Raw genomic sequence first — 25,353 nt, forward strand, 5'->3', positions numbered from 1 at the left:
AAGCAGGCAAAAGCACGGAAGAATTTATCACGTGACCGTGAATTTGCGAAGTCGTCGGCAATATCAAGCCTGGACGTATCTACCGTACCATTGACCGCCAACATGCCTCTCGCAGCGACCAGGACGGTCGCGAAGGCCCAGGTACCCCTCCTCAACCCCATCATCGCAACTCCGCAACTAACACACCCCAGAACGGCGTCGGCGCCTTCGTCCTCCAATGCAAGCGCCTCGAATTCCACTACTGCAACTGGTGGGGATCCTCAAAAGGCATGAACGCCTTCATCAAGTCCTCTCTCCCCTCTTTCGCGCAGCGCAACCCCTCCGTCGAGTTCTCCGTCAGCCCGCGCCCACGCAAGCACCCCGTCATCATCGCACACTACATCAATGGCGCCACACGGTCCATCTGCGTTAAGAATCTGCAGAACGAGGGGGTCAGGGAAAAGGCGGAGGCGCTGAGGGATAGCAATGGAGAGAAGAACAAGAGATTGGGCAAGCCGGTTACGAGTATCAATGAGAGCGTTAGGGGTATTTGGAGTCCGTTCCATGGTGCAAAGATCCAGATCTAGGGGAAGACGAGGAAATGGGGATGTAGGAAGCGGACAACGTGATAGGAGAGCCAATGCAGCATCTTCTGGACGCGAGGGTCGATGGATCACTCGACTGTACAATACCTAGGCATGGGCGGCGCATATTGGGTTGGATATGTACAGAAAATGTACGAATACTGTCATCGACATATTTAAGATGCACAAACATCATCACCCGCTTGCACATATTGTTCCTTAGGCTTTGGTTTGTTCATTGGCTTTGTTCATTGTTCGTCAGGTAACGTTATATCATGATATCCAACTACAATCTCGCCTCGCTGCCATGAATTCACGCAGAGTTGGCGTTGATAATGTCGACGAACGCAGGCTTCAGCGACGCACCACCGACAAGGAAACCATCGATGTCGGCCTGCTTGGCAAGCTCGCCGCAGTTCTTCTCGTTGACACTGCCGCCGTACAGGATACGGGTCTTCTCAGCAGCCTCGGACGAGACCTCCTTCTTCAGCCACTCGCGGATGGCAGCGTGAACCTCCTGGGCTTGCTCAGTGGTCGCGACCTTGCCGGTACCGATGGCCCTGGTACATGTCAGTGTTGCTCAATCTTTTCTTAGGTGGTAGGGCTCACCAGATGGGCTCGTAGGCAACGACAATCTTGCTCCAGTCCTTGACCTTGTCCGCAACAGCCTTGAGCTGCTTAGTGACAACATCGACGGTGGTGCCAGCCTCCCTCTGCTCGAGGCTCTCACCGCAGCACAGAATGACACTGATGCCACCGTCAAGTGCAGCCTTGGTCTTGTTGGCAATGAAAGCGTCGTCCTCCTGCAGGATGGTACGGCGCTCAGAGTGACCGAGGATGGTCCATGTGATGCCGCTGTCCTTGAGCTGCTCGGCGGAGATTTCACCGGTGAAAGCACCGTTGGGCTTGTCGTAGACGTTCTGGGCAGCGACCTCGATACCCTTGCGGAGGTGCTCGCGGGTGAGGAGGAGGTAGAGAGCGGGAGGAGCAATGACGACCTCTGTTGAGTTATCAGCTCTGCTGTTCTTGCTAATCCTCGTTCACGAGCTACTTACCAGCGTTTGGGTCGAGCTTAGCATCATTCAGGTTCTGGACAATCTTCTTGATGGACTCGATGGAGCCGTTCCTGTTATTTGATCAGCCTTCCAGCTCACTGCAAGTCGAAGCCTAGAGCTCTGAGGGGTCCCATACATCTTGAAGTTGCCTCCGATGAAGAATTGACGTGCCATTTTGAATGCTTTTGTGTGTATATAGTATTGAAAAGGCTGTAAGGGGTATCGAATTATGCAAAATGAGGTTGAAGGTGTAGTGGTGGTGCAATGCGTTGTTGAGCTTCTGTGCAGACTACCTAAATGTTTGAGCTGGCGGGGTCATGGTGGGGCGAGTGACGACCTTTTTGAGTGAGCTCGAGCTTCCACCAGCCCTCCGAAGCTGCCCGAAAGCCTCGCATGGCCCGGCCGTGAAAACACTGGAGATGCGGAGCTCACAAGAGTTCTTTGGAACGTGAGAGAAAGTCACCCGAGGTGATGTGATGCGTGCTGTCTCTACTGCTGGTGTCCTTACTCAGTTCGTTGCCGAACACCAAGAAACTGCTCTAGCAAGCGAGTACATCTTGAGATTGTCTTGCTTTCTACTGTACTACAGAGTCCCCAGCCTCAAGATGATCAATTGAAAATCCATTGAGGCTCTGCTGAAGATCGAGCAACATAACGTCACACGCAAGGACTCAAACCGCCTGCAGCAACGAAGTGGATCTCCGCTTCCGAGCCTAGCTCAGCCCTACCATGTCACACATCCTCACCTTCGACTTTCCAAAACCATCATCTTATCGAACGAGGCCAACATGTCTTCCAACCCAGAAACATCTTCACCGCCCACCGTTCACGGTCTCTCCGTTACTTCGCTGACCCAATGCGCCCATTGGCACTCTCCACTAGACATCATCGCTATCAAACACTTCTGCTGCCAAAAGTTCTACGCCTGCATCAGCTGCCACGATGCTGGTGAGACCCACAGGTCTGACGTGTGGCCAAGAAGCCAAAGAGCGGAAAAAGCAGTGCTTTGTGGAGCGTGTGAGCACATTCTGAGTGTCGAGGAGTATATGAATAGCGGAAGTCGATGTACTCGGTGCGAGGAGGGCTTCAATCCTGGGTGCAAGAATCACTGGGATCTGTACTTCGAGATCGATGAGAAAGACTCGACTTCATGTGGTAGAGAGTGAGAGTGCGTGGAAAGAGGTAGAGATTCGAGTCGACGATTTGGGGGTCTGAGGGTATGGGCGAGGCAAAAATGTCACCAACACATCATGCCATATCAAAACTATCAAGTTACCACCGCACGACGACATGCCTATCATCCCCTTCGCCCTCCCTCACCGTCTTTAAGCCCACGTCTGCTGCAACACGATATTGAAAAGCCCTCCTCAAGTTCCCCACAGACGGGAGCACCAACCCACTCCGGTCGACATGGAACTCCGCAATCCTCTTCACATTGTTAATGGCCGCCGCTTCCAACCCCTCGTCTGCAAGCCTAGCGAACAGAAACTTAGTTTTCTGATCCGACGTCACATTTCGCAACCACGCCAATGGATGATCGTCCCCGCGCCGCTTCCCCTGCCACATCCGCTTTCTCGATGTAGCGACCCGCACAGCGTCACTGGTCCTCGCAAACCGTGTGTCGTCGCTCAGAACCCACTTCCCCACGAATCTCAAATCCCTCTTCGAATATCTGCTTACACTATCAACGAAGAACGCGCTTTTCGTGCTCAACGTCCCTGTAAGAACGATCTGAACACACCCTCGATAATGCTCATCGATCTTCCGAATCAACATCGACACATCCCCAATATGCCCACCCAGAAACTTGTGGCTCGTGCAGTTATCATGCACAAACTGCCCAAGCACCAGCCGATGCTGGTCTCTCTTCTCCACCGGCGCAGGTGTGACGTCGAGCCAAACCTGCTCTACACCCTTCGGCATCAGCGGAACAGCGTTCAACCAGGCTCTGATCAGTTCGGGATGTCTCCATGTTGATTGGTCGTTGTAGTAGTAGGTCCACCTAATACGCTCCGCCTCGGATTCGTAGAAGAGGACGAGACAGATACGTGCGACTACTGCTCCTCTGGTAATGCAAAGATTTAGGTACATGAGGCTGTCTTCAGTGTGTTGTCCAAGATAACACCTCCTTGTGCCCACCTTGGTTCTGCTGATGAAGTCCAGAGTGGCCTTGATGCCTTCCTTGGTGTGGAAGAGAGGAAGTGTCAGCTGTACCTTCTCAAGGCTATCCTGGAGGATTTTCTGGTCTTCTCTGAGCCACTTGCAGCTCAGGAGGAGGTGCTCTGGGGTCTGTTTAGCTCCACAGCTGCAAAAATGAGTGGTCTGCCTTGCCAATGTGAAACAGGCAGGCCTTGTTATATCCATGACCAAGCTTGAGCTGATAGAAGGCACTGGCAGCCTCTCTCCTGGTCCCTGGGGGCATCCTGAGTCTCTTGCCAATCCTCCAGCTGTACTGGGCAGCATAGGTGGAAGGATTATGGTTGACAGTATCAATGCTGTAGCTGCTCAAGGCCTTCTGCCACTCCAGGGTTGCCATGCTCTTGATCTTGATGCCAGTCATGGCTAGGCTGGTGGTGTGTGTGTGGATGGTCTCTTCTTGACTGCCTGCTTGGCCAGCCTGTCTGCTCTCTCATTGTCTGTCACACCCTGGTGTCCAGGTACCCAGTGGATGGAGACAGTGGCTCCCTTGCTGACAATCTGCTGTGCTGCGTAGATGCATCTGAGCTGCCATGCCTAGCCAGGCCACAGCGCGTCGAATGTTGCATTGGCTGTTCATGCTTGCGGAGAAGCCCTCGTGTATAGGTGCTTCAAGAGAAAAGTGAGCGACAAGACGATGTGGTGAGGTCAGGTATGAAGGAGTGAGGCACCTGAGGCGTCGCGTTGGGTGAGTCTGTTTACTCGACCCAGGAGGAAAGAGCACCGACGCACAATCATGTGACGACACCAACGATCACGAACTAGCGCGCTAGATAATTGCAAAACACGTCATGCTCGATCGGTGTGTCTACATCCAAGTTAGAGAATACTGGGAGCGCCCTCAATAGCAATTGCTTACCAGCGATAGTGTTCTGCAGCAACGTTTCTTTATCGTTGAGCTGCTTGTAGTGGTCGATGTAGAACTGCTTCCGCTCAGTAAGGTCGGTGATTTTATCTGCGTCGGCCTTGAGGGTTTCTGTCGTTGTTTCGGTGCAGACGGCGAAGGATTTTCGACAATCTTCAATGTGTGGTTCAGCTATGATCAACAGATTTGCTAGGTCGTGGAAGAATGCTTTGACGGTGGCGCTGTGTCTGCATTGTGCCTGGATCCTGTGCCATATCAGTTTCACGCGAGCCATGTCGTGATTTGGCAATGTTGTGAATGGATCAATTCAGGTTCTGGAATGTCGGATCAATGGAGACAAGAAATTGATGAGGCTAGGTATCCACCCTTTTGCAACGTGAGGCGAGAGCTGCAGGTGAAGGTAAACGGGCTGCCGCTAACAGCCTCTTCGAGCGCGCAAGTCAACACAGAGTCACAAGAACGTCGTAAGGGAAGTAAAAAGCTCTCGTATAAACGAGCGAAGTATTGACAAGAAGCTCTCTACATCTTCTCACTCCTCAATCCCTTCGACGTTGACAACCAACAAGTTCAGACATTGGAAACCTGCAACACAAACACTCACTGCCTCCAGGCTAATCATAGCCTAGTTTGCCGCAGTCCACAGCGCTGGACCAGGGAATGGGTAGCTGGTGGGGCTGGTGTAGAGGTTGAACAGAATGCCAGCGTCGTTCCTCTTGTACAGACTTGTGCCAGCAACACCGCCAGACGGGGCGACTGAACCGCTGCCTGTGACCTGCAAGTTCAAGCACTGCGGAAGGTCAGTAAGTCTGTATAGTCTCTGAGCATGATAAGAAAGGGACGGACCTGAGGGTATAGCTGCGCGCCGTTGTCACTCTGACCGCCGTGCAGGGCAATGATCTCGTGACGGATTACGTAGTTACCAGCCTTCAGGTTCTTGGGAATTGTAGCAGTAGAGGTGAAGTTGGTCTGGATGAGGTTGTCGGTGGCCCAGATTCCCGTGCCGCCGGGGGTGATCAGGCCAGCCTGGGAGATCTTGCTCCAGCGAAGGGCACCGGGAGTGAGGGTCGTGCAGTCGCCTATGTGATCATTAGATGCATTCAGAGAGACCTAAAGCGAGCATGTTTACCATTGCAAGGAGCGATGTAGTTGATGATGGGACCCTTGTGGCTGTCTGGCCAGGTGTTCCAGTAGAAGGTCAGTTGAGAGCCGGCAGCGACGCTGGCGTAGAGCCTGGCGGCGGTCGCGCTCTTGTGGCAGTTGATGTTGTCAGTGCCCAAGGCAGCGGGCTCGACGAATCCAAGATCCTGGTTCAAAGAGTCCCAGCCAGCTGTCTGAGGCCTCGAGTTCGCAGGGGAGTAGTACCACACTGGGTCGGAGCCCTTGGTCCAGACATTGTTGGTACTGACACCGCTGACGAAGCCGTGAGCGGATGCGACGTCGAGAAGGGTGGCGACAGCGCCGAGAAGGAGTGCTGCGGAAAGCATCTTGTAGCGAAAGTCGGACGCTAGTGGGTAGCCTAGGAATGAATGCTGGTGATGAGGTAAATAGGTGACGATGTTCTCATCTTATATACTTCCAGTCTCTTTCCCATGTTCGACATTTCGCCGCAACGGTCAACGGAGTCCTTTCTCCGCCTCATCATCTATACCCAAGCCCTCGAAGGATCTCAACATGAATTGCTCGGTGGTGCAGTACCAATGAGGCTGGTCAACTGAGGAAAGCTTGGCCTGTCGTTCTTGGGGTAGTGGAGATACCCCGAAGCACGAATAGTATAACGCAGTCACCATGCGAGTGACACGAACGAAAACAAATGAAACAGATACTAAGCCAATCCTGGTAGCGAGTTCGCGGGGTGCATCAAGATGCTTGACTGGCAAAGTGCCGGAGGCTGATAGCGAGACCATGACCTTGTGTCGGTTATAGGGTTAATCTATTTTCTTCGGAACGTTGATATAAAGTGCCGTTAGCGAGCAGTCCTTAATAAGGCCAACGACCAACGCAATACACAACGCCAGCACGTTGCGGTCAGCTGGGCTGCCTCCAAGTCTTCTCGAGAGTATGTGAGCCCGTAGCAGAGGTGTCCAGTATTGCGATGGCCCGCCTTCTGAGGTCGCGGGCTTAGTAGACAATATCGACGTGTCTTATGACCCGACGAATTCCACTCTTCACGCCATTTGCGCATCCGTCGCGCAACCCTGCTGTAACCTCGATGCTTGTCTGGTTCTGGTAGAAATGCGATGATGTGAGGTTGTCGTCTCGGCGCTACCAAGGTGGATGACCAGACACAAACTTCGCCGAGCGTTGACACTATGATGCTGACCCAGGTGCTTAGCGGAGGTATTCACGTCTTCGTCTCGAGGACTCTGGACTGATCAGCTGTTGCTGCTGCTGAAGGGGCGCTTGTGAGCGCAACTAAAGTCGTCGAGAGAGAGCACATGAGAAAGTTTCGTGCATTAAGTGCAAAATACACTCTCAACAGGACAGACTGCTCTTATATCGCTCCGACAGCACCACTGAGGAACGTACGAGGCTAAATGTGCTCATACTTATTGCGACGATCAGGCTGCGAAATGCCATAGTGGCACAATAATGTGCTCAATATGTGCTCAACTATACAGTGAGGGATGTGAACAGAGAGAAGACAGGGGTCAGTATATGTGAGGATGTGACAAGGGGAAGAACGAGGAGTGTGAAGGGAAGAGCGGAGAACACAAGTCGGAGATGTTGACACCTAGCTGCACCTGATCCGAGAAATTGCCGAGGCGCGCGTTCTGCGATTCACCTTCCGCTATTACCACTTCACTTCGCTATCAAAGTGTGGGCCCTCATACTGAACGCTGTGTTCCTCTGTGTTCGTTTGGAGAAGAAAAAGTCCCTTCTAGATGAAATGCATCAACGCAATTCGAAACGCAACGCAGAGTCTTGCGACCGTTGGACTGCTCGTAAAGCGACTGAGACAGCCGACTGGATGGCGAAAGCCTCCTCAATTCGCTCGCTTTCAACGATCGCTCTTGACACGTCTCGACGCCGTTCGCTGCACGCATTGAGACCGTTTCTTGATTTCAGGCCTTGAAACGACGGAAGGCGGCGGTTCTGATGTTCCGATCGTCTCTTGCCGCTGTGGTGTTGGATTCGCAGCATCCCACATTTCCTGCCACACGTATAGTCGTATCCGCAAGAGCGCCTTACGAGTGTGTCGCTGATCGCAGGAAAGGTTTGTTGTAGGCTTGCGACACAGATGCGGCTTTCTATAAGTATGATCACGCTGGGTCCTCTTACTGAGGCTCCCAGCTCCTGCCTTTAAGATTCCTGCTGGAAAAGTGTGCCAATCACTCTCAACACAAGCGATATTTCTCTACAGCGCTTCGAGATGTCCACGAAGACCACAACTAGTACCCAAACACGTCTTCGCAGCGGTAGCAGTACCAAGAATCTTCAGATAGCCGGATATGATCGGTCTGGACTCTTACGAACATAATACGTTGAGTCTGCGCGTGACAGCGGGCAATCGAGGATCGACATTTTAGTATGTCTGCCGTAGACTTTTCTTGCTATGCGGGAGGCGATGAAATGTGCTGATTCGACCAAAGCAAACCACCGAGACGAAGCAACTCTGGCGATCGATCCTCGACGTCTTCTTGCCTAATGGTTACCCGAACAGTGTCAGCGATGACTACACAGCCTACCAAATATTCGACTCCTTCCAGGCCTTCGCTGGGAAGATTGCCGGCATGATAGGCTCTCGAGCTGTCTGGCAACGCCTTGGTGTTGGCGACTCAGCAGCCTCGCCAACAGGTACCATGCTTATGCAGGTCATTCGCAAATGCATGGGCAAACTTGCCACTATCTTCTTTGCCCATCGCATGAGTACTTCCATCGAAGCGGAGTGCAAAGCGTATCGACTCGAGTCTGACCCTCTGACCGAGACCGCCATTGTCATTGACTGCATGAGTCCGCGGTTCCTACGCAGATTCACTTCTTAGTTCTTTGCATCAGCAGCATCCTCTTATCAGCCGCTGGAGTCGCAGGTGGTGCAAGCAAAAGTTCCCTGAGCGGTCACTTCGCCAAAGGGAACAACCTAGGCGAACTGAACGCGAAGGATGGCAGCCAAGAAACCGTTATATCTCCTGCAGGTATGATGACGGGCACTCTGGTCGTCTCGTGGCTCACAACACCTTTCCGGACATGGTTTGCATTGCTCTCGCTACTGGCTCTGCACTTCCTCAACCGCACTGGCGTACGAGCCGTAGAGATGCGATCCTTGAACCGGGAACGCGCCAACATCACTTTCTCATCCCTTCTGTCGGCCGACAAAGTTATGACGCTCTCTGCCTCGCACGTTCTCAATTCGGCGTTTCGATCAATGTGCTTTTGTCAGCTCTAGCAGAGGGCGAAGTTCATCCCAGAACTGGCGCAATGAACCTTCAAGGGGTTTCGCTATCGGCTTTGTTGGAGCTCTTCCAAGGTGAGGAGTATATTTGGTGGCGCCAAACTCAAGCTCAGCCAAAGTCGTCGGATGCCGTCGTTATGGTGGTATTGAAGGAAGGTGCTACTGCCCAATCGCAGTTAAGGGCGTGGTATCATGGCCTCCTCCTTTCTCGGCATGTGCACGACTTGGATGAAAGCACTCAAAGGCAGCACACCATGCTCGGGCACGTTGCTCGGACGCTGGCACAGGCATCAGAGATGTTTGATGCGTATGCAAAGATGCTCACGGACGCTGGCTGGGATTTAAGCATTCCACTTCTCCAAACTTCGTCCGGTTCTAGGATTAGGATAGAGGCGGAGTAGTCGAACGATGACTATATGAGCTTCTGGAAGACAGTACGGACGAACAGGTTCATATCCAAAAAAAAAAAAAATCCAATGAAACTCCTCACCTGCGTTATTCTTCGGTTGCTCGAAGAGCTTATGAAAAAGCTATTGATTTGGTTCTACCTCTCACAATTCAAGCATTGTAGAGTCCTTTCTTTGATCAGAACCTTCAAACATCGTCCGCCATGCAACAAGCAACAACCCAGCAGCTCGTCTGTGAGGCTCTGGAGTATTAGGTCGCTTTACTGGACCGTACCCGGAACCACCAACATGTTGGGCCAAGCTTCCTGGGCTAGTCCTTGCTCGTAAGCTCTACGCATACGGGCCTCAGTCTGACTACTTCGAGCGCAGCGACTGTATTGGGTGGAAGCGGCGTGGTGACTCCGAAAACCCAGATGGATGTGCTGTAATCATGTCGTGGACCCAAGGGACAGACCTTGAGCATTGCGCGCCTTATCTTAGGATGAACGTGGGAAGCCAGCACGCTGGTGAAATCTGGACGGAAGTCCTCGGCTTTGAGTGGAGTGCAGTCACCGTCGATGATGATGGTAGCGGAAGATTCCCTTGCCAGAGAAACAGTATGGCGTGTTTCGTCAGTGAGACCGCGAGTTGAAGAGAGAAGTTCCCTGTACGGTTCAACACTGAATTCCACGACTTGATTGCATAGCTCGGAATATGAAATGGTGTTCTGGCGCAAATGTGTAGCATACAGCGGGGACGTACAATATCGTACTGCTTGTAACGGTTATAATTGCGGAGTTCAATGTAAAAGTTTGATACGAATGTGCAGGCGATGTAAGAAGACGTGAATGGCCAGATGGGGCGTTCCCTAGCGCGTAGTTAGCGTATTTCTTATCTTGCTCTTCGATATCGTCTCTCGCACTTTCACTGAGACCAACACAAGAAGATCCTTTTGAGTTCAAGATTCAAATCTAGTTGAAATTGGGTACTGGTACAATGCTATGCAGAAAATTTCCTTGTGGCCCTTCTGGCAGTCGCAAGACCTTTCTCAAAGTCTGCTTTCCTCTGCTCATTCTCTAAGATCTCCTTCTTACAAACCTCCAATCCAGCCCGTTCCCTACGAGCGATATCTCCCAAGGTCTGTGCAGACGCAGGGCTCAATAGTGCTTTTCCTTTCTCCAGTTTGACAACCGCTTCATGCAGCTCCATGAAACCCCACGCCATGCCGATGAGCATGTCTCGCTGTGCCAACCATTGCATAGATAAGCTGATCATCCACTTCGAGAAGGCGACTGATTCTGCGTTACCAAATGCTACGACATCTTTGACGTTTGCTGGCATGGAAATGTTTGCCCGGCCGCAGATCTCTAAACCTAATTCAACGATGCCAAATGATTCACCGTTGTCAGTACGCTGAACCTCGTCCATACCCGCTACGCCTTGGCCCTCGACGTCGAAACCAGTCTGGGCGCGCAAGACTCGAACAAGCGCAGAGCCGAAAGCGTCCGCTGCACGTACTGGCACGGATGGCAGAGTCTCAAGAAGAGTGGGCGATGTGAACCATAACGGAAGGAAGCTGCGTAGTCTCGACTCGTCCAGACTGAACTCGACGTGAGCGGCATCGTCGAAGATTTCGTTATCAGTCAAAGGCGTTGGGATCTTCGAAATCGAAAGAGCCGGATAATCGACGAGGATGTCCAGATCCACCGAAGCTGCCGCTGTTGAGACGTTGGACGACTGTTTCGTGAATTCGTAGTACACGATGGGATCTGGCCGAGGTGTCTGCACAGGCATACCGAGCTCATCGATCCAAGCTTTTACGACATCAACCTCAGTCTGGGTGAAGCTACCGAACATCTTGCCCTCCCAGGACAGCTCTTTCACAAGTCTGCTCTTCTCGCTATCGCCTTTGATAACCCAAGGCTTGCAGTTGCTCAGGTCATGAAGGAAGCCTTGCTGCCACTGCCTATCGGCAAAGGCCTTCGGTTCGAGCCAATCTACCAGGGAACGACGGCCGATTTTCAGGCGACTGTTGCAATGGATCTTGTGTGCTACGAATGCTTTGGCGGCGAAAATGTCGAGGAGTGCAGCTTCTGTCTCCGTACGAGGAAACGGTCCATCTGTTTCTGCCTTCAGTGAGGGACTTTCAGGGGTTGTTGGCAAGCCTTCTGCAAGGATGTAGCCAGCTTGTACCCGTCTCCACGCAACATGCGCGGCCTCAGCCCCTTCATCTTGCTCGACAAGATCGATGTAATCGGCGACTGCAGCCATGGCCATTGCAGCATGTCCTGAGTCCGCGTTGTCGATCGAGATGTGCAGCTCGAAGTAGTATGGGTTGAGTCGAACCTCGCGGAGTTCCTTGACCGTCTTTAACAGATGCAACGGCAAGCTCTCGTACGCCATGTTGAACCCCAAAGACTCCGGTAGGAAATTATGTGGGAAGAGCGAGATAAGCAGCTGAGCTACGGCAGCTTTCCAGCAACGAGTCTGATCCAGTTTGTGATGAGGATTGATGAAGTCCTTTGAATCCGCGGCAGGAAGTCCGGCATCGATGTCATCCATCAGTTGGCGGTACACATAAACGTGGTTCTTTGCGAGGTCGCCATCTCCAAGCTCCTCTGACATCACCTGCCATGCGTTTTTGGTAATCTTGCGGTACTTGAATGGCGTCGTAACCTTATTGATATGTCCAAGCCAGGCACCATCGACATACTTGACTGGAGCTGCCTGCTTCAGCCACCATTGGGCTTCTTCTTTGTCGCCAAAGATCTCGCGAGATCCTCCAGCTCTACGGCGAGCCAAATACTCCTCCCAACGGTTGGTGACATCCACATCTTTCGCTTTGAGGAAGTGGTTCAAGCTCTCACGAGAGAACGTGTCGACGGAGAGGATAGTGCTGCCCGAGTCATCCAGGGCGTCACTGATTGTCGACGACAAGAACGAAAGAAGAAGCTCGCGGCATTCAGGCAGTATCCCGGGATGTTGTTCGAGGTTATGAAGCTTATAGTAGAGCTGTTTATAGGCTCTCAGCTCAGTTGACTCTACCACAGTAGGAGCTTCGGAGGTTGAGTTGTCCCTTGGTGGTTTTTCTTGGGTGGCGGCAATCTGTGGACTCTTCTCTGCGGCTTTGAACCTCCAGCCTTTGAAAGACAATCTTCTCGGGCTGTCTGGAGCCTCGGGATCCTTACTTCTTGAGCGCCCTTTTGCGAGGCGGTTTCGCACCTCACTCCATGCAAGGAGGGCCAGAAATGCGATCAGTATCGCGGTTGTGGTTTGTATGATGTACATGATGGGCGGATATGGCCGGACAGGATAGGTGAGGGATCGTTGACTCTTTATTGAGAAGTCACATCATACATGCATGCCTCGGAGAGGGGAGAGGCGAAACAAGGCGAATCGTCGCACAGGTCCAGAACTCAATCACGCTGACGATGGCATTGTTTAGATCTGGGGTAAGGTATCTGACATGTCAATGTCATTGCTCCCTGCACAGCACGCCGGTCCAATTAGGGACCAAGGGTAACGTAAAACATCCACGTGGTGCGTGCGTGATTCGCGACTAGGCACCACAAATACCCGCAATTGAATTCAAGCGTGAGATCTTTCCTCTCCAACGCCACCGATCTTAACGTTCTTTGCGGGCTACTGGTACTGGTGTAACTATTGTATCCGAGAGCCGTAGTATATGCGACACGGATTGTATGTACTCAATATCACCTGAGGGCCATCGACTTGTTGTTTAGGAAGGTGTTCTTGGCTACATATGAAGGATGACAACGTGGTGTTGTTCGCACTGCCGAGACCCACGGGTAAGACCACCGAGACGTCACTTTTACCCGTTCATGTCACAACCTTTGTGTTGCGCGCTTTGCACGCGCACATTGGCCGCGGAACATAAAGCACACCATTCTACGTCACATCCCCTCAATGCCTAGGTAACTTTGTTTGTGTACACGTATTACCCCAGATCCTACAACAAGACTCGAATTAGTTTGAGGCAGCATAGCATAGCAATTGCGCGCAAACATAAGGTCGCTATAGTTCTGTGATCATGTCCGAGTCTACAGCAGCCTATGAGCCGCTTACCAAGCACCTGGCTGGGGCAAAGTATACTTTTGTCTGTCCATCTCCAGAAACTGCTGGTAGAGTAGTACAGAAGAGGACCTCCGATCCATCGACAAAACATGCTCGGACTGCACAGGACTTCTTTGGTTGGAGTCTCCCATGTTCAAGGTACGCGCCGTCAATTCGAGCCCACTCTCAGACGTTCTTGAGGCCCCCCCAAAAAAGAGATGAACACGTCTTTCCCACCCATGCAGCTGTTACCCACCCCTCATGCTAATAAACTTCCAGACAGATACTCAAGTCGATAATACCGGATGATGTCTTCGAGAGCCTACGCAAAGCCTCCATTATCACGAACGGTGATAGTGACGACGAATACCGCTCGACGATCCGCGTATCAAACTTCTACCTAGCCAATATCCCGGAGCTTGACAACAGCGCGACACCGCTTTACTACATCCACTCGTCCTTTCCCGCCTCCTCGGACTCAGTCTTCTTCGGACCTGACACATACCTGTATACTCAGTTCTTGAAAACTGCTCAACATCATCTGCCGCAAGATCTGAGCAGCGCGATAGATGTGTGCTGCGGTTCGGGCGCAGGTGCGATACATCTAGCCAAGACTTACCCACAAGCAAAGGTCCTGGGTTTGGATCTCAATCCACGTGCACTTAGGCTAGGAGGCGTGAACGCACACCTGGCCAGCGCCAAAGTAGAATACTACGAGTCAAATCTTTACGCCGCTGTACCAGATGAGAACAAGAAGGCTGGGATAGACCTGATTGTCAGCAATCCACCGTACATCGCCTCGAGTGCAGACGGCAAGGATTTGCCGATGTACGCAGACGGCGGCGCTGAATTTGGGCTTGATATATCGCTTAGGATCGTCGAAGAGGGAATGAAGATACTCTCAACAAAGGGTGTCATCATTGTGTATACAGGAGTCGCAATACCGACCGCAGACCCTGGCCATGACGCGTTTCTCGAGAAACTCCAGACTGTAGAGGGTGCTGAATTGGCTGAGTACACGATACTGCACCCAGACATGTGGCCAGAGGAAATCGGGCGTGGCGCATATGCAGATGTCGGCAGGATACAAGTTGTTGGAGCCGTGTTGAGGAGATCCTGAGGCTGAGCAGGCAGGCACGGCTGGCAAAGCGGTACGAGCGGGGCGAGTGGGACCAGGCGCAGGCTAGTTTAGCGCACTTTCCAATTGTGAAAGTGAAGTCACGCCTGCATGCTTCCGCAACATTCTGCCACATTACGTCTCCCCTTGCCTCCTCGCAGCCTGAAGCATGTGCACATGCCGCATATCCAATCGGCAACACTGCAATGACTGTGCGTTACCCAAAGCCTTTCAAGTCAGTGGTGCAGCCTTACAACGATATCTCATTCCTGGAGATGATGTGGGCTTCGAAAGAACCTCAGGTCTTAATTCCAAACTTTCAAACCCATATGGCGTGAGAATAACTGCTCTTGTAAGACTGCATTCCAGGACGATTTCCATGCACAGAAAGACGTCAATACCGGATCCATCCATCCTTAAAGCCACATAAAAGCTCGATGATCCTACTGGAGGCTTAGTTATATCATTTTTCAGCATAAATCCGCAGAATGGTCTCTGTTTCCGGCGTCAGTTGCTTCTTGCTTGTACTTCTATCCTCTATTTTCTGCGCAATTGCACAAGACTCGATATGCGGCACTCTTGATTACCACGATGAGGTGAACTTGTCTTACTACATGGGCAACTTCTTCTACAATTGGCCTGGCATTGTTCACTCTGTGAGCCGCATACTACCAGCAGGATGCAAGTTGCAAAGTCTTCCGCTACTAGTCCTGGAGCGATACTGATGCGCAGTACTGCGAATTCTTCGACACAAGCATGTAAGTGCTCCTGAACAACGAACTCTCCAAAGCTAACATTGCGATCCAGCGCAGGAAACTTCGCCACTAATATTACCTCGCCTTACTACTATTACGATACCGGCTGCTCCTTTTCGCCTTTCGGCACACCGGTCACGGTGACCTCGTTTTCGATACTTACTTCTACCATAAGTCTTACATCTTCTCGACTCTCCACAATTACTTCGTTCGCCACTATTACATCCACCCTGCCGGCAGTGACGCGGACATCAAATATTGCCGGAGCAGCTGTCACCACAACCCGAACCGCAACCTCCACCTCCACCCAGACCCTTGTGGCGCAGATACAGACCGTAACTGCCAGCTTTGTGGCGACCCAGAACATTGTTGCGACCCAAACTCTCCCGGCGCAAATCAGTACCGTGCTGTATCCAGTTACAACGACTCTGCCGGCGCAGACTAGTACGGTGTTGTATCCAAGAATGTGTGACAGTTTATGGAGTGAAGAGGTCATGTCTGCCACGTGTGCTGGTGCAGTGCTCTTGCCTGTTCCAATAGCACTTTCTGTCTGAACGACAGATACGTCATGTAAACAGACCCTGATGGCCCGGTGAGAGAGACATAACCCTGAACAAGAACAACAACAATACATACCGATTTTACTGCTTCGCGCGGTTACCCCTGACTTACTGCCCTGAGCGGTTACACCTTCACTTATTGCATTTACTGCAACAGAATGACTACTGCTACAAATACAGCGGTGTATTCCTTCACAGCTCTTGCACTGACGCAGAGTCGAATCCAGGGAACCAGTGCCACTGTATACTACTCAACACATCAATCAATGTGGATAATCATTTTCACTTTCGCTCCCTGTGTTGTTGTGCCTCAATTAGCGCAGCGCCGGATCAGGTTCCGGAAATGGCGCAGTCAAAACCGCTTGTCCTAAATCTCGCCTATGACGTCGTGGCTCTGTACCCTGATCACTGATTTACTGAAGCGGTTACTTGAAGTGCTGGATGACTCTGGCTTACTGTCGATCTGCCCTGAGTCTGCCATCGTTCGGCGGAGGCGTAGTAACATCCCGGCGAGCATCAGCCGCATCGAAGCGAGGATAGAAGCGAGTTAGCAGCATGATCTCAAGTGTATATGAACCAGGGTCTCGTCTGCATTGATGGATAATTTTCAACGAACTACCCCAGAAAACATACAATACGGTTCACTCGACGAGCCTTTACCAACCAACCACTATGTCCGGACATCAGCACCCCACCAAGCCATACGTCGACGCCTCGGACATGAACAACATGACAAAGGAGCGCGAAGCAGCCCAAGAACAAGCCCCATCCTACACCAAATCGTAAGAACCCCACTCAAACGCCACCCACGCACTACTAACCCAAGACAGAGGCCCACCACCAGCCTACACCGTCAATGCCGCAGCTAGCGACCTGCTAGCAATGCGCGAAGGCGACCCAGACGAAAAAATCGACGTCCTCTTCGTCTACAGCCACGACAAGAAATCCATCAAAGACTACCTTGCCTTCCGCAACGTGGGCACCGTGACGCACCGCATTGTTCCACGACTCATGACGCGCCGGCTTTACAACGAGCGCTATGCGCACGATGCGAATGGCAACTTCATTGGAACGGGTGTGAAGGCGCCGGATGCTGGGCTGGTGTTTATTCCGGGCAAGGGCACTGAGCAGGATCTGCTGGATCAGGTTAGCAGGATGGCGCATAGTAGGAAGAATCATGATCCTAGGGACTTTAATTTTCAGGATGGGTATGGGATGGCGCCCATGGGAGGTGGTTGGGGTGTTGCTAGGTAGCGATGGAGGATGGTTGTTCCTTATGCTTGAGAGTTGATTTGGCACGATAGGATGTTGATGGGGTTGGGTCGTTCTTTTGCCTAGAATGTTCAGTATGCTCCGTGGTTCGTTTGGTTAGTGGTGGAGTTGGTTGTTGCTTTTGCTTGGGCAGTTGAATTCGGTTATTTTTAGGTGTTGTATCAATCTACACGTTCTCCAGGACAGCATCGATACCAGAGACCGTAACTTGTGTGAACTCTTTGTCAACATCGGCGTATGTGACCTTGCCATGATCGATAACCAGTGCGTATCGTCCGTTGCTGGTCGCCTACGCCAGCTTCCCAGCCGTGGTTCTTCGAGAAGGGAGCCTTGAAGTCGCTCAAGAACAACTACAAGAATTGGCTGTAGCTGTAAAGTAGTCCCTTGATCAACTGACAACCTTGTCATCCAAGCTGCGATTGATCTTGCCCCATGCGCACATCTCCCAACCATCGTTGTACCCAATGACAGCCACAAGGTCAGCCTTGCTCTTCACTTCGTCTATTCTCTCGAGGATCGGGGGTATGTGAGCGCCCTCGCAGGCAGGCGTGAACGCTCCCGGAACGCTGAAGAGCACGACCTTCTTGTTTTCCAACTCCCTCGAAATATCGTAGTTGACGGGCATGCCAGCGAACTTGTGAAGGTAGGCAAGTAGCTCTGCTAAGCAGTTTGTGGTCTTGTAGTGACCCTAGGAGGACGTCACGTCGGAAATGGTCATGTATTGCTTTGCCAATTCCACAACTGAAAAGTTTCAAGGCTTCACCCAACCGACTCTTTTGATGGGCCAGTCCAGCCATGCTCTATGCTCTCTGGGCAGCAACTCCCATATCCCACTCATAACATGGTGTGTCCATCCCTGCATGTACCAAAACTGATCCAGAACACGGATCAACACCACGAAATGTGCATAAATGATCATCGGAATTGGGTCGCGCTGCTGCAAACGCTCGAGATAGCTGTCTGTCATGCGATACAACCAGCCGAAGGTAACATGGTATTCTGTATCGGTACCTTGATATCGATTGTCGTACATCTCGCGGAGGATATCGACAGCTTGAACGTTGTCGTCATGGTCCGGCGTATCCTTTGAGACGAAGTCGACATGCTCACGTAATTCGTTGAGCTGCTTCTCGTATTCTTCAGGTACTTCTTGAGCTGGTAGTGGGCGGTTCTTACTTTGCACTGCCGGTGCACGTGTCTTGACAAATTGCTGTCTCTCGATGCTTGCAGATGTTGTTCTGATGCCGCGAAACATCATCAGCCAGTCAGACTTCTTGTCTCTCCCAAAAGCAAGGTACTCGCCGGGTTGGGGGCCACGTCCCCAGCTAATGAAGCATATTATCTGAACAGCCAGCAAAACTGCATCGCAGTTGCTTGGGTTGAGGTTTACGATCTCCGGTGTGACCAGTACAAGTGCTCGCTCATAGTGGTGGTCTGCCGTAGTAACATATTGCTCTCGTCGATCGGGCCGGCAGTGTGCCAGGTGCAGCGCTGTGAGTGCAAACATTAGATGCAAGACGAAAGGGTTCCTGAAGCCAACGTCGGCCATTTGGATCTGCCAATTGATACCTGAAGTGGCCCAAGGCGAAACGGAAAAGCACGTAGAAGTGGCATAGTGGTAGGTGAGCTCGATCTCGGTTATAGGTAGTTCTCCAGGATTGAAGTGGTTGCTGCTGCTTGCCCCAGATTGTGATGGCGAACTGGCCGCCGGTGCAGCAAAGTCGCACTGTACTTGTCGACGCTTACAGTTGTCACATTCTGGCTTTGTCTCATCACACTAGGAACGTTAGCATTGATTCTCTTGATTAGTAAGGGTACATGGATGCAAGCTTATGGTGCCTAAAACTATGGGAGGCACTGAATGCTAGTTTACAGGCCATGTGCAATCCAGTAAAGCTTCACAAGACCACAGACATTTTTGCCGACTTTGTAAAGCAATCCAAAAACTGCTGAAGACCTCTAGCTTGTCGTACCTTGATGCGGCGCGTCTTGCAGTTCTTGCAGCCGGCACGCGACTTGCGGTGTGATCGTCTCGTTATCTTCTTTTCGTTATGGCCATCTTGTTCGTTTGCAGATGGTGATGCTGTGTTGGAGTGAGTAAATGACAACGGCGACTCTTGCTGCATGTTTGGAGGCTCGGTATGCATAGTTGTAGCAAGGAAAAGGTAGAGAAGGCACAGATGCGTATTTGAACACGAGGAAAGAGCGCAAACACGAACGCGCGGCTGTCTATCCTAGCGCCATCGCCCCCTCGACACCTCCATGTATCAGCTTTCGAGCGTTTCGCAAGCATTGCCTGAATCGTTTGAACGACCTTCCATAGCGGTCAAATCAGGCAAAGAACGATGGTTCTCCTGGAGATCTTGCCGAATACTTACTCAGTTAGGTGAAGAGTCCGTGCGTCTGCCTGACTCGCCAAACGAGAACCTGCGTATTCTCTTTTGATACGATGGGAACCTTCGGCAAAGTCTAGTGACAGTAATTAGCGACCTCAACTTATGCAACCTTACCTTACTATCTCTGTCTCCGGTCGGCTTGGACTTTGCGTCAGGGCCCCTGTTACAGATATAACCTCCTGGTCTGTCCCTTCGGGCCTGACCTCGTTCCAAACATCGCAGACCACATCAAACCATACCCACCACGCCTATCTTGTTACCAAGCAGCAATGGGAGTACCTACGCAAGCGGTGCCTCCCAGCGAGACACCGTCTTTATCCTCAACAGCCAATACCATACCCGCCGATGCGCCACCGCCTATGCCTCCGCCACCCTACTTCAAGACACACTTCATCAACCCCAGCTCCTTTAAGTCTGCGGTCAATAGCAAAGTCGACAAGCCTCTTGTGTCGCTATTCCGCCTGGGCGTACGGATACTCCAGCTCATCTTCGTACTTGCCTCAGGCATATCGTATGCCACCGAGCTATCACACGGCAACGGCAGGGGAGGCGCATCAGGGAGCTTTGTCTTCTCGCAAGTCGCATTCGGTGCTACACTTATTACTCTCATCATCAACGGCGCGACTGTGCGATATTACCGCTTCTCATGGATTGTCGACTGGATCTTGGCGGTCTGCTGGTTCGCGCTCTTCGCGGTCTTCTATGAGGCCTACTTAGGGGGCGGGGTGGAGCCCTCGTATGGGGGAGTGAACTTGGGACGAATGGAACGCGCAGTCTGGTGTGACCTCATCAATGCGCTGCTATGGTTAGGGAGCGCGCTGTTCTCGTCGACAATGTGCTGTTCAGGCGTCAAGGCTTCCATCAAGGGGAAGATCAAGGACAGACGGCAGAGGAAGGACAAACAGAAGATGATGGAGACGATAGGCGAGATGGAGATGGGTACTATCCGGACATAGCGATGTGGTATGGACCTCTTTATTGAGTTTTAGCGATCTTTCCTTTGCATCTTCGTATTTCAAGAGGCGTTCGTAGTCCATGATGATAAATGAATGAATACGGGTGGCATGGCTACAGGTGCTTCTTTGGTGCTTTGTTGCGTGGATCAGGTTTCTTGACAACAGGTTGAGTTGAGTCGGCGCGGACAGAGAGGTCTTTGGCTTTGGCAAGGCTCTTCTTTGTTGCTTTCTCTTTATTGCTTTCTTTGCATCACGACGATTAAGAATGTACTCGCACAGATCGAAAATGCTTGGTACTGCGATTTTACGGTTGAAAGTACGTCCTGACGTTGACGATGATCGCTGCAAGAGGGCTGTGCACCCAAGCGACAAGGGCGGTCTGCGGTTTCCCCCTTGGCGGCCGTTGAGACTCATCCTTTTGCAGCCCTGAAACTTATCTGTTCCACTTCCTGCACCCAGCGCAACGAAAGTGATCCGGAAGGATTGATCCAGCACTAGCCTTTTCATCGCATGCTGTCGTGATTCAGACGCCTCGATGCAGGGCAGGGCAGGGCTTACAGACGATGGTGTACCGAGGTGCGTGGCAGCGCCAGCCCTACCCACGAATTCAACTGACACCCCACTGTAGGCAAACCATCATCAGGTACATGCCCCACAACGACTGTTGCGACAATGACTGACCTATCTTGAAGCATGCGGAGAATGTAGAAAGCGCAGAAGTAGGGTACGGAAAGATTCTTTAGTGTAGTCGGTCCGCGGCAACCGCCTCATTATTCGCTCGCTGCCTCTTCAAGATAAGGCTAACGGTTGATCGCAGTGTGATCAAGTCACACCCTGTGGACAATGCGTCAAAGCCGGTCGCATATGCCCAGGGTATCGCAATGCTGTCGATCTCCTGTTCCATGATGAGAGTGCGAAGGTTGTTAGGAAGAGTAAAGGCCAGCCTTCAAGATCAACTTCCACGTCAACACCAATTGAGAATGCGGTCGCAGCACAGAGCTTGACTCCTGTCAATCTCACTAACTTTGTCGTGTACCAGCCATGGGATGACTTGGGTGTCCACTTCTTCATGTCGAACTACGTCGGCACAGATCCTGCCGTGTCACAGCTTCATTACCTTCCAGACTTCTATGCGAGGTCAGGATACGCAACTTCGTCATTGCAGAAAACGATCATTGCCAGCGGTTTGGCCGGCTATGCGAGAACAGCTCGTCGGGCTGATCTGATCGAACAGTCCACCAGGACTTATGTTGCCGCAATACGAGACATCAACACCACGCTGTCCAGCCCCCAGACTGCCGTTCAGGACACCACGCTCATGTCGATCATGATGGCTGCGATGTTTGAGACTATGCTAGTCTCGCCAGAGTCAGGCATGCACAACGTCAGCAAGCACCTCGAAGGCGCTATGTCAGTTGCATACCTGAGCTTGCAACAGCGAGCGCCAAGCGACATTTTCAAGGCGTTACTTAGCACCCTGATCCAGAGTGTGATCATGAACTGCTGGATTCAGCACGTACCATTACCTTTCCGGTATAAGCAGATCAGACCATACGTTCCCGAAAGGATCAACCCCACCTCGGTCCACGCAAAACTCGTGGACATCCTGTCGCGAGTGATTGAGTTCAGAGATGACCTCAAGGCAAGGTCGTATTCGAATCCCGACGCGATACTGCAGAAGGCTTTAGAGCTTGATGCTTCTTTGAAGACCTTCATTGAAGAGATGCCACACCATGCGTCTTTTGAAAAATGCTGGATGCCGACGATACAGGCGACAGAAGTGCAGCAACTGGTGTACAATTGGGTTTTTCATGGTGAGACCCTCGTAGTTTAGGTGTGTGGCTCTTCGCTGACCAGTCTAGCCTACCCGCAACAGTTCGCCGGACATTTCTGGAACAACGTTCGGTCTTGCCGCATACATCTCCATCAGCTCATCCATCAGCAGTGCTCTATACTTCTCTCTTCCAGTACAGGAAGCGAATACACGAATCTGCGACTACAAAGATCAGCCTCCGAGTCACTGACGATACTGCTCGCTGAGGAGATATGTGCCACAGTCCCACAGCTGCTCTCATACTCTGACTACCTGAATCATTTCGTGGAGTCGACCGAGTATGCTCTGCCAACACGCACAAGATCATCGAACCGCGGCGAGGGCTTGACGGCATCAGGCTCTTCACAGCACACGATGGCAGCATCAGAAGACTCTGGCTCCAACGTCTCCACATCAAACCACTCCACCGCATCAAGCCCACACTCTACATCCACGCAATCATCATACGCGTCCAACAAAGACGCCCCCAGGAGCTACGCATCCAAGATTCCCCCCTTCACACCCGGCGCCCTCGACCCCGCCAGCGCCTTCCACCTGCTCCTAAAACTGCACAACCTCACCCTCGTTCCCTGGCTGCCCTTCAGCATGAAGTCCTGGATCCAGGGCCGACTCACCTGGATCGAGAATAACTCGGACCCATACAGCGCCTCCCGACTGCTCTCCATGATCACCAAACGGCCCTGCGACGGCTTCCCCGTCTCTACTGCACCGGGCCAGATACCTCACGGCGGGATTTGCGACACCATCGCGCTCACGCCAGCAGACCAGCGGCTCTGGTTCCTCGCGCATAGTTGGCTGTTCGTGGGGATTGATTGGAATGCAGATTACTATTCGGAAGCAAGTACCTCGTAAAAAGATGATGAGCGAGAGTTGACTGGGATAGCAATAGGATGGAGGAACGCGCATGACGAACGAGAACGGATGGCAGATGAAGATGGATGAGGAATCCAGGTATCCGGTTACATCAACGATACCGTCACCATTGATGCAAGAGGCAAGTGTCTCGTTCGAAGATTGGCAAGCACGACCTGAATAGAACAGCAATAGGGCGACGCAGCGCGCCGGCGACACAGAGATAAGAGAGGCTCATGATGATGGACGAGGGATCAATTTCGCTATGACGCCCGACGTGAAACTGATCTGGAGAAAGCCGCACTGGACGTTTGGATAAAGGAGATGAAAGTACACGGCAGACGAGAAAACGCTTTATGCAATGGGCCGAGCAAAGAAGGACATAAAACTTCCGTCTATACATTCTCTCTACGAAGAGACACCGAAATCGATCTAAGAAATGCAATTCTAGTATCCTGCCGCAAAGCACTTTCGCAAGCAGGATCCTGCCCAAAACGCCCGCTGTCATAATGTAAGCATTCGATAACAGCCTCTAGCCCCTCTCATATGAGACGTTGGAAAGGTGTCTACAAACGGCGCTCCAACGAGAACATCAGTCCTGCGTAAGATCCAGCTGCTTCTTCTCTCACACCTCGAGCGCCCTTTCCAACTTCCCTCTCCCCCTGCGTATCACACCCACCAGCCCCGCACCATCATTCTCCTGCTTCTTCCTCAGCAGCCCCCAACAATAGCTCGGCGGCGCCTCATCCAATCTCTTCCCCCAGAGTTTCCCATCCTGGATTCTATACCGCTCTTCTTTCGACTCGTCCAGGCCCTTGGGGTACAAGTCTGCAAAGGCCTGCTGCAGCTTGGGGCCGTTCTGGTACTCGAGGCCATTGAAGAGCGTACGAAGATACTCCATGGGCACGCTGTCCATGCGGCGGCCGTGGTAGCGGCCGGAGGTGAAGCAGTAGTTGTTGTTTCTGCGTGCTTTTGAGGAAGGTTTCAGGCGGGTGGGAAGGGCGGTATCGAAGCCGACGCCGTGGCGTGAGGGTTTGGCTGATGTGTCTTGTGCGGTTTGGATGGATGAGTCTTCTGACAATGGCACAGTCAAGGAGAAGGGAGGTGGTGGTGTGGTGTCGATGCCGTAGCGGCCGAGGGCGCCAAGGTGGTAAGTCCCCTTGACCGGGTAGGAGAGGTACTCTCCAATTTGAAGGGGTTCGTATGGCTGGTGCGACTGAGGGTCAACTTGTGCAGGCACGGAAATGGTGCCCTCTTTGTACAACGACAGAGCTGCAATAGCTTCAGTGACTGTGAACATGACGAATCTGAAAGATACACCTGCAGGAGGTGCAATCTTCTTCGGGTGTGCCTTGTCCCTTTCTTTTCCAATCACTTGATGTCCTTGATCCTTGTCTGACTTGCCAGGATTGACCTGATTGACCGGAGTCCCAGGTGGAGGCCCGCACCTCTGATCCTGAGTGGGCGCTCTGTTGCCTACATCGGCAACCACGGCCTCCGCCTTGTCGACCTCTTCCAAACCATCCTCTTCGAATTTGAGCTCAGCTGTCCGCCGTGCAGTCGGTGCTGCGGGTTTCTTTGTCTTTCCCTTGCGTCTTGGGCCTAACGCGTATCGCGAGTCGGCGTCTTCGTCTTCCGTGTCTTGCGAAGCTGCAGGTTGGGGTCGCCGTGCCGCCTCGTCTTCGCTCGAGTCGATGTCGTCAGTCAGGTCCACCTGTGGAGGCTGTCGCGAGCCAATGACGCCATTGCCATTTGTCTTGGGTTCGGTGTCATCCTCTTCCTGAACTTGTACTTGCTTGCACGCCTGACGCTCTGCTTCTCTCATCGACTTGGGTGGTCTCCCAGGTCTCTTCGCCGCTCTTTTCGCTGCTCTCGTTGCCGGTGCAGACTCTGTAGGCACGGGATCTGTTTTGACCTTGGCAGTGCTTTTCACCTTCTTTCGACGCTTAGACGAAGGTTGGATCGGCGGCTGCGCTGCGCTCGGTGCGGCATCGTTGCTGCGTTTGCGTTTCGGCGGAGCGACAGGTGGTAAAGCAGGAGGCTCGGTCGACTTCGATTGTCGGCGTGTCGTCACCATTGCGA

The 25,353-nt window shown here is 52.2% G+C and overlaps 16 protein-coding genes across 16 annotated transcripts; 9 read left to right on the forward strand and 7 right to left on the reverse strand.

Annotated features, from left to right (window-relative positions):
* The first annotated feature begins 88 nt into the window (after positions 1-88).
* BU25DRAFT_393133 (uncharacterized protein) lies at positions 89-805 on the forward strand. Its single transcript, XM_033704682.1, has 2 exons — positions 89-141; positions 192-805. The coding sequence occupies exons 1-2, from the start codon at positions 103-105 to the stop codon at positions 564-566; spliced, it is 414 nt and encodes a 137-aa protein (XP_033561486.1). The 5' UTR covers positions 89-102; the 3' UTR covers positions 567-805.
* On the reverse strand, positions 793-1,922 carry BU25DRAFT_368190 (Triosephosphate isomerase). The gene is made up of 4 exons (XM_033703890.1): positions 1,755-1,922; positions 1,619-1,689; positions 1,173-1,563; positions 793-1,123 (listed from the first exon to the last, which is right to left on the reverse strand). Exons 1-4 carry the CDS (start codon positions 1,790-1,792, stop codon positions 877-879), a joined length of 747 nt encoding a protein of 248 aa, XP_033561487.1. The 5' UTR covers positions 1,793-1,922; the 3' UTR covers positions 793-876.
* A 484-nt stretch (positions 1,923-2,406) lies between these two features.
* Positions 2,407-2,784, forward strand: BU25DRAFT_341951 (zinc finger CHY domain-containing protein; the record flags this gene model as incomplete). Its single annotated transcript, XM_033702882.1, has 1 exon — positions 2,407-2,784. The coding sequence occupies one exon, from the start codon at positions 2,407-2,409 to the stop codon at positions 2,782-2,784; it is 378 nt and encodes a 125-aa protein (XP_033561488.1).
* A 2,343-nt stretch (positions 2,785-5,127) lies between these two features.
* Positions 5,128-6,402, reverse strand: BU25DRAFT_61073 (lytic polysaccharide monooxygenase). The gene is made up of 3 exons (XM_033711951.1): positions 5,806-6,402; positions 5,523-5,755; positions 5,128-5,466 (listed from the first exon to the last, which is right to left on the reverse strand). Exons 1-3 carry the CDS (start codon positions 6,161-6,163, stop codon positions 5,302-5,304), a joined length of 756 nt encoding a protein of 251 aa, XP_033561489.1. The 5' UTR covers positions 6,164-6,402; the 3' UTR covers positions 5,128-5,301.
* A 1,647-nt stretch (positions 6,403-8,049) lies between these two features.
* BU25DRAFT_440107 (uncharacterized protein) lies at positions 8,050-9,470 on the forward strand (the record flags this gene model as incomplete). The annotated part of the gene is made up of 5 exons (XM_033709150.1): positions 8,050-8,135; positions 8,181-8,205; positions 8,270-8,630; positions 8,663-8,994; positions 9,069-9,470. 5 exons carry the CDS (start codon positions 8,050-8,052, stop codon positions 9,468-9,470), a joined length of 1,206 nt encoding a protein of 401 aa, XP_033561490.1.
* A 271-nt stretch (positions 9,471-9,741) lies between these two features.
* Positions 9,742-10,107, forward strand: BU25DRAFT_341547 (glycoside hydrolase family 13 protein; the record flags this gene model as incomplete). The annotated part of the gene is made up of 1 exon (XM_033702873.1): positions 9,742-10,107. A coding segment is annotated over one exon (366 nt), but the record flags the coding sequence as incomplete, so codon positions are not given.
* Positions 10,108-10,446: 339 nt separating this feature from the next.
* On the reverse strand, positions 10,447-12,743 carry BU25DRAFT_368201 (uncharacterized protein; the record flags this gene model as incomplete). Its single annotated transcript, XM_033703891.1, has 2 exons — positions 10,447-12,567; positions 12,607-12,743. 2 exons carry the CDS (start codon positions 12,741-12,743, stop codon positions 10,455-10,457), a joined length of 2,250 nt encoding a protein of 749 aa, XP_033561492.1. The 3' UTR covers positions 10,447-10,454.
* Positions 12,744-13,506: 763 nt separating this feature from the next.
* On the forward strand, positions 13,507-14,649 carry BU25DRAFT_431494 (S-adenosyl-L-methionine-dependent methyltransferase; the record flags this gene model as incomplete). Its single annotated transcript, XM_033708661.1, has 2 exons — positions 13,507-13,688; positions 13,809-14,649. The coding sequence occupies 2 exons, from the start codon at positions 13,507-13,509 to the stop codon at positions 14,647-14,649; spliced, it is 1,023 nt and encodes a 340-aa protein (XP_033561493.1).
* Positions 14,650-14,958: 309 nt separating this feature from the next.
* BU25DRAFT_61170 (uncharacterized protein) lies at positions 14,959-15,458 on the forward strand. The gene is made up of 2 exons (XM_033711952.1): positions 14,959-15,404; positions 15,454-15,458. The coding sequence occupies exon 1, from the start codon at positions 15,135-15,137 to the stop codon at positions 15,369-15,371; it is 237 nt and encodes a 78-aa protein (XP_033561494.1). The 5' UTR covers positions 14,959-15,134; the 3' UTR covers positions 15,372-15,404; positions 15,454-15,458.
* Positions 15,287-16,259, reverse strand: BU25DRAFT_61175 (uncharacterized protein). The gene has a single exon (XM_033711953.1). The coding sequence runs from the start codon at positions 16,033-16,035 to the stop codon at positions 15,496-15,498; it is 540 nt and encodes a 179-aa protein (XP_033561495.1). The 5' UTR covers positions 16,036-16,259; the 3' UTR covers positions 15,287-15,495.
* Positions 16,260-16,583: 324 nt separating this feature from the next.
* On the forward strand, positions 16,584-17,410 carry BU25DRAFT_491375 (uncharacterized protein). The gene is made up of 2 exons (XM_033711563.1): positions 16,584-16,743; positions 16,792-17,410. Exons 1-2 carry the CDS (start codon positions 16,634-16,636, stop codon positions 17,213-17,215), a joined length of 534 nt encoding a protein of 177 aa, XP_033561496.1. The 5' UTR covers positions 16,584-16,633; the 3' UTR covers positions 17,216-17,410.
* A 1-nt stretch (position 17,411) lies between these two features.
* BU25DRAFT_468965 (uncharacterized protein) lies at positions 17,412-18,183 on the reverse strand. Its single transcript, XM_033710742.1, has 2 exons — positions 17,631-18,183; positions 17,412-17,583 (listed from the first exon to the last, which is right to left on the reverse strand). Exons 1-2 carry the CDS (start codon positions 17,856-17,858, stop codon positions 17,458-17,460), a joined length of 354 nt encoding a protein of 117 aa, XP_033561497.1. The 5' UTR covers positions 17,859-18,183; the 3' UTR covers positions 17,412-17,457.
* Positions 17,985-18,782, reverse strand: BU25DRAFT_440110 (uncharacterized protein; the record flags this gene model as incomplete). Its single annotated transcript, XM_033709151.1, has 1 exon — positions 17,985-18,782. The coding sequence occupies one exon, from the start codon at positions 18,780-18,782 to the stop codon at positions 17,985-17,987; it is 798 nt and encodes a 265-aa protein (XP_033561498.1).
* Positions 18,783-19,705: 923 nt separating this feature from the next.
* BU25DRAFT_410924 (uncharacterized protein) lies at positions 19,706-20,645 on the forward strand. The gene has a single exon (XM_033706421.1). The coding sequence runs from the start codon at positions 19,899-19,901 to the stop codon at positions 20,583-20,585; it is 687 nt and encodes a 228-aa protein (XP_033561499.1). The 5' UTR covers positions 19,706-19,898; the 3' UTR covers positions 20,586-20,645.
* A 421-nt stretch (positions 20,646-21,066) lies between these two features.
* Positions 21,067-22,419, forward strand: BU25DRAFT_393161 (uncharacterized protein; the record flags this gene model as incomplete). The annotated part of the gene is made up of 4 exons (XM_033704683.1): positions 21,067-21,161; positions 21,214-21,228; positions 21,278-21,309; positions 21,403-22,419. The coding sequence occupies exons 1-4, from the start codon at positions 21,149-21,151 to the stop codon at positions 22,417-22,419; spliced, it is 1,077 nt and encodes a 358-aa protein (XP_033561500.1). The 5' UTR covers positions 21,067-21,148.
* Positions 22,420-23,896: 1,477 nt separating this feature from the next.
* On the reverse strand, positions 23,897-25,348 carry BU25DRAFT_458659 (uncharacterized protein; the record flags this gene model as incomplete). Its single annotated transcript, XM_033710222.1, has 1 exon — positions 23,897-25,348. The coding sequence occupies one exon, from the start codon at positions 25,346-25,348 to the stop codon at positions 23,897-23,899; it is 1,452 nt and encodes a 483-aa protein (XP_033561501.1).
* Between the last annotated feature and the right edge of the window lie 5 nt (positions 25,349-25,353).

This window comes from Macroventuria anomochaeta, assembly GCF_010093625.1.
Source record: "Macroventuria anomochaeta strain CBS 525.71 unplaced genomic scaffold BU25scaffold_17, whole genome shotgun sequence".
Classification (NCBI taxonomy): domain Eukaryota; kingdom Fungi; phylum Ascomycota; class Dothideomycetes; order Pleosporales; family Didymellaceae; genus Macroventuria; species Macroventuria anomochaeta.

Bases quoted from the DNA above. Each gene is read 5' to 3' on its own strand.
- BU25DRAFT_393133 (XM_033704682.1), top strand. From the start codon at position 103: ATGCCTCTCGCAGCGACCAGGACGGTCGCGAAGGCCCAG. The intron at 142-191 runs GTACCCCTCCTC...AACACACCCCAG, and splicing joins GGACGGTCGCGAAGGCCCAG to AACGGCGTCGGCGCCTTCGT.
- BU25DRAFT_368190 (XM_033703890.1), bottom strand. From the start codon at position 1,792: ATGGCACGTCAATTCTTCATCGGAGGCAACTTCAAGAT. The intron at 1,690-1,754 runs GTATGGGACCCC...ATCAAATAACAG, and splicing joins ATCGGAGGCAACTTCAAGAT to GAACGGCTCCATCGAGTCCA. The intron at 1,124-1,172 runs GTGAGCCCTACC...GACATGTACCAG, and splicing joins GTTGCCTACGAGCCCATCTG to GGCCATCGGTACCGGCAAGG.
- BU25DRAFT_61073 (XM_033711951.1), bottom strand. From the start codon at position 6,163: ATGCTTTCCGCAGCACTCCTTCTCGGCGCTGTCGCCACCCTTCTCGAC. The intron at 5,756-5,805 runs GTAAACATGCTC...ATGATCACATAG, and splicing joins CTACATCGCTCCTTGCAATG to GCGACTGCACGACCCTCACT. The intron at 5,467-5,522 runs GTCCGTCCCTTT...GACCTTCCGCAG, and splicing joins GCGCGCAGCTATACCCTCAG to TGCTTGAACTTGCAGGTCAC.
- BU25DRAFT_61170 (XM_033711952.1), top strand. From the start codon at position 15,135: ATGGTCTCTGTTTCCGGCGTCAGTTGCTTCTTGCTTGTACTTCTATCC.
- BU25DRAFT_61175 (XM_033711953.1), bottom strand. From the start codon at position 16,035: ATGTATTGTTGTTGTTCTTGTTCAGGGTTATGTCTCTCTCACCGGGCC.
- BU25DRAFT_491375 (XM_033711563.1), top strand. From the start codon at position 16,634: ATGTCCGGACATCAGCACCCCACCAAGCCATACGTCGACGCCTCGGAC. The intron at 16,744-16,791 runs GTAAGAACCCCA...AACCCAAGACAG, and splicing joins GCCCCATCCTACACCAAATC to AGGCCCACCACCAGCCTACA.
- BU25DRAFT_468965 (XM_033710742.1), bottom strand. From the start codon at position 17,858: ATGCCCGTCAACTACGATATTTCGAGGGAGTTGGAAAACAAGAAGGTC. The intron at 17,584-17,630 runs GTCAGTTGATCA...CAATTCTTGTAG, and splicing joins GCAGCTTGGATGACAAGGTT to TTGTTCTTGAGCGACTTCAA.
- BU25DRAFT_410924 (XM_033706421.1), top strand. From the start codon at position 19,899: ATGGGAGTACCTACGCAAGCGGTGCCTCCCAGCGAGACACCGTCTTTA.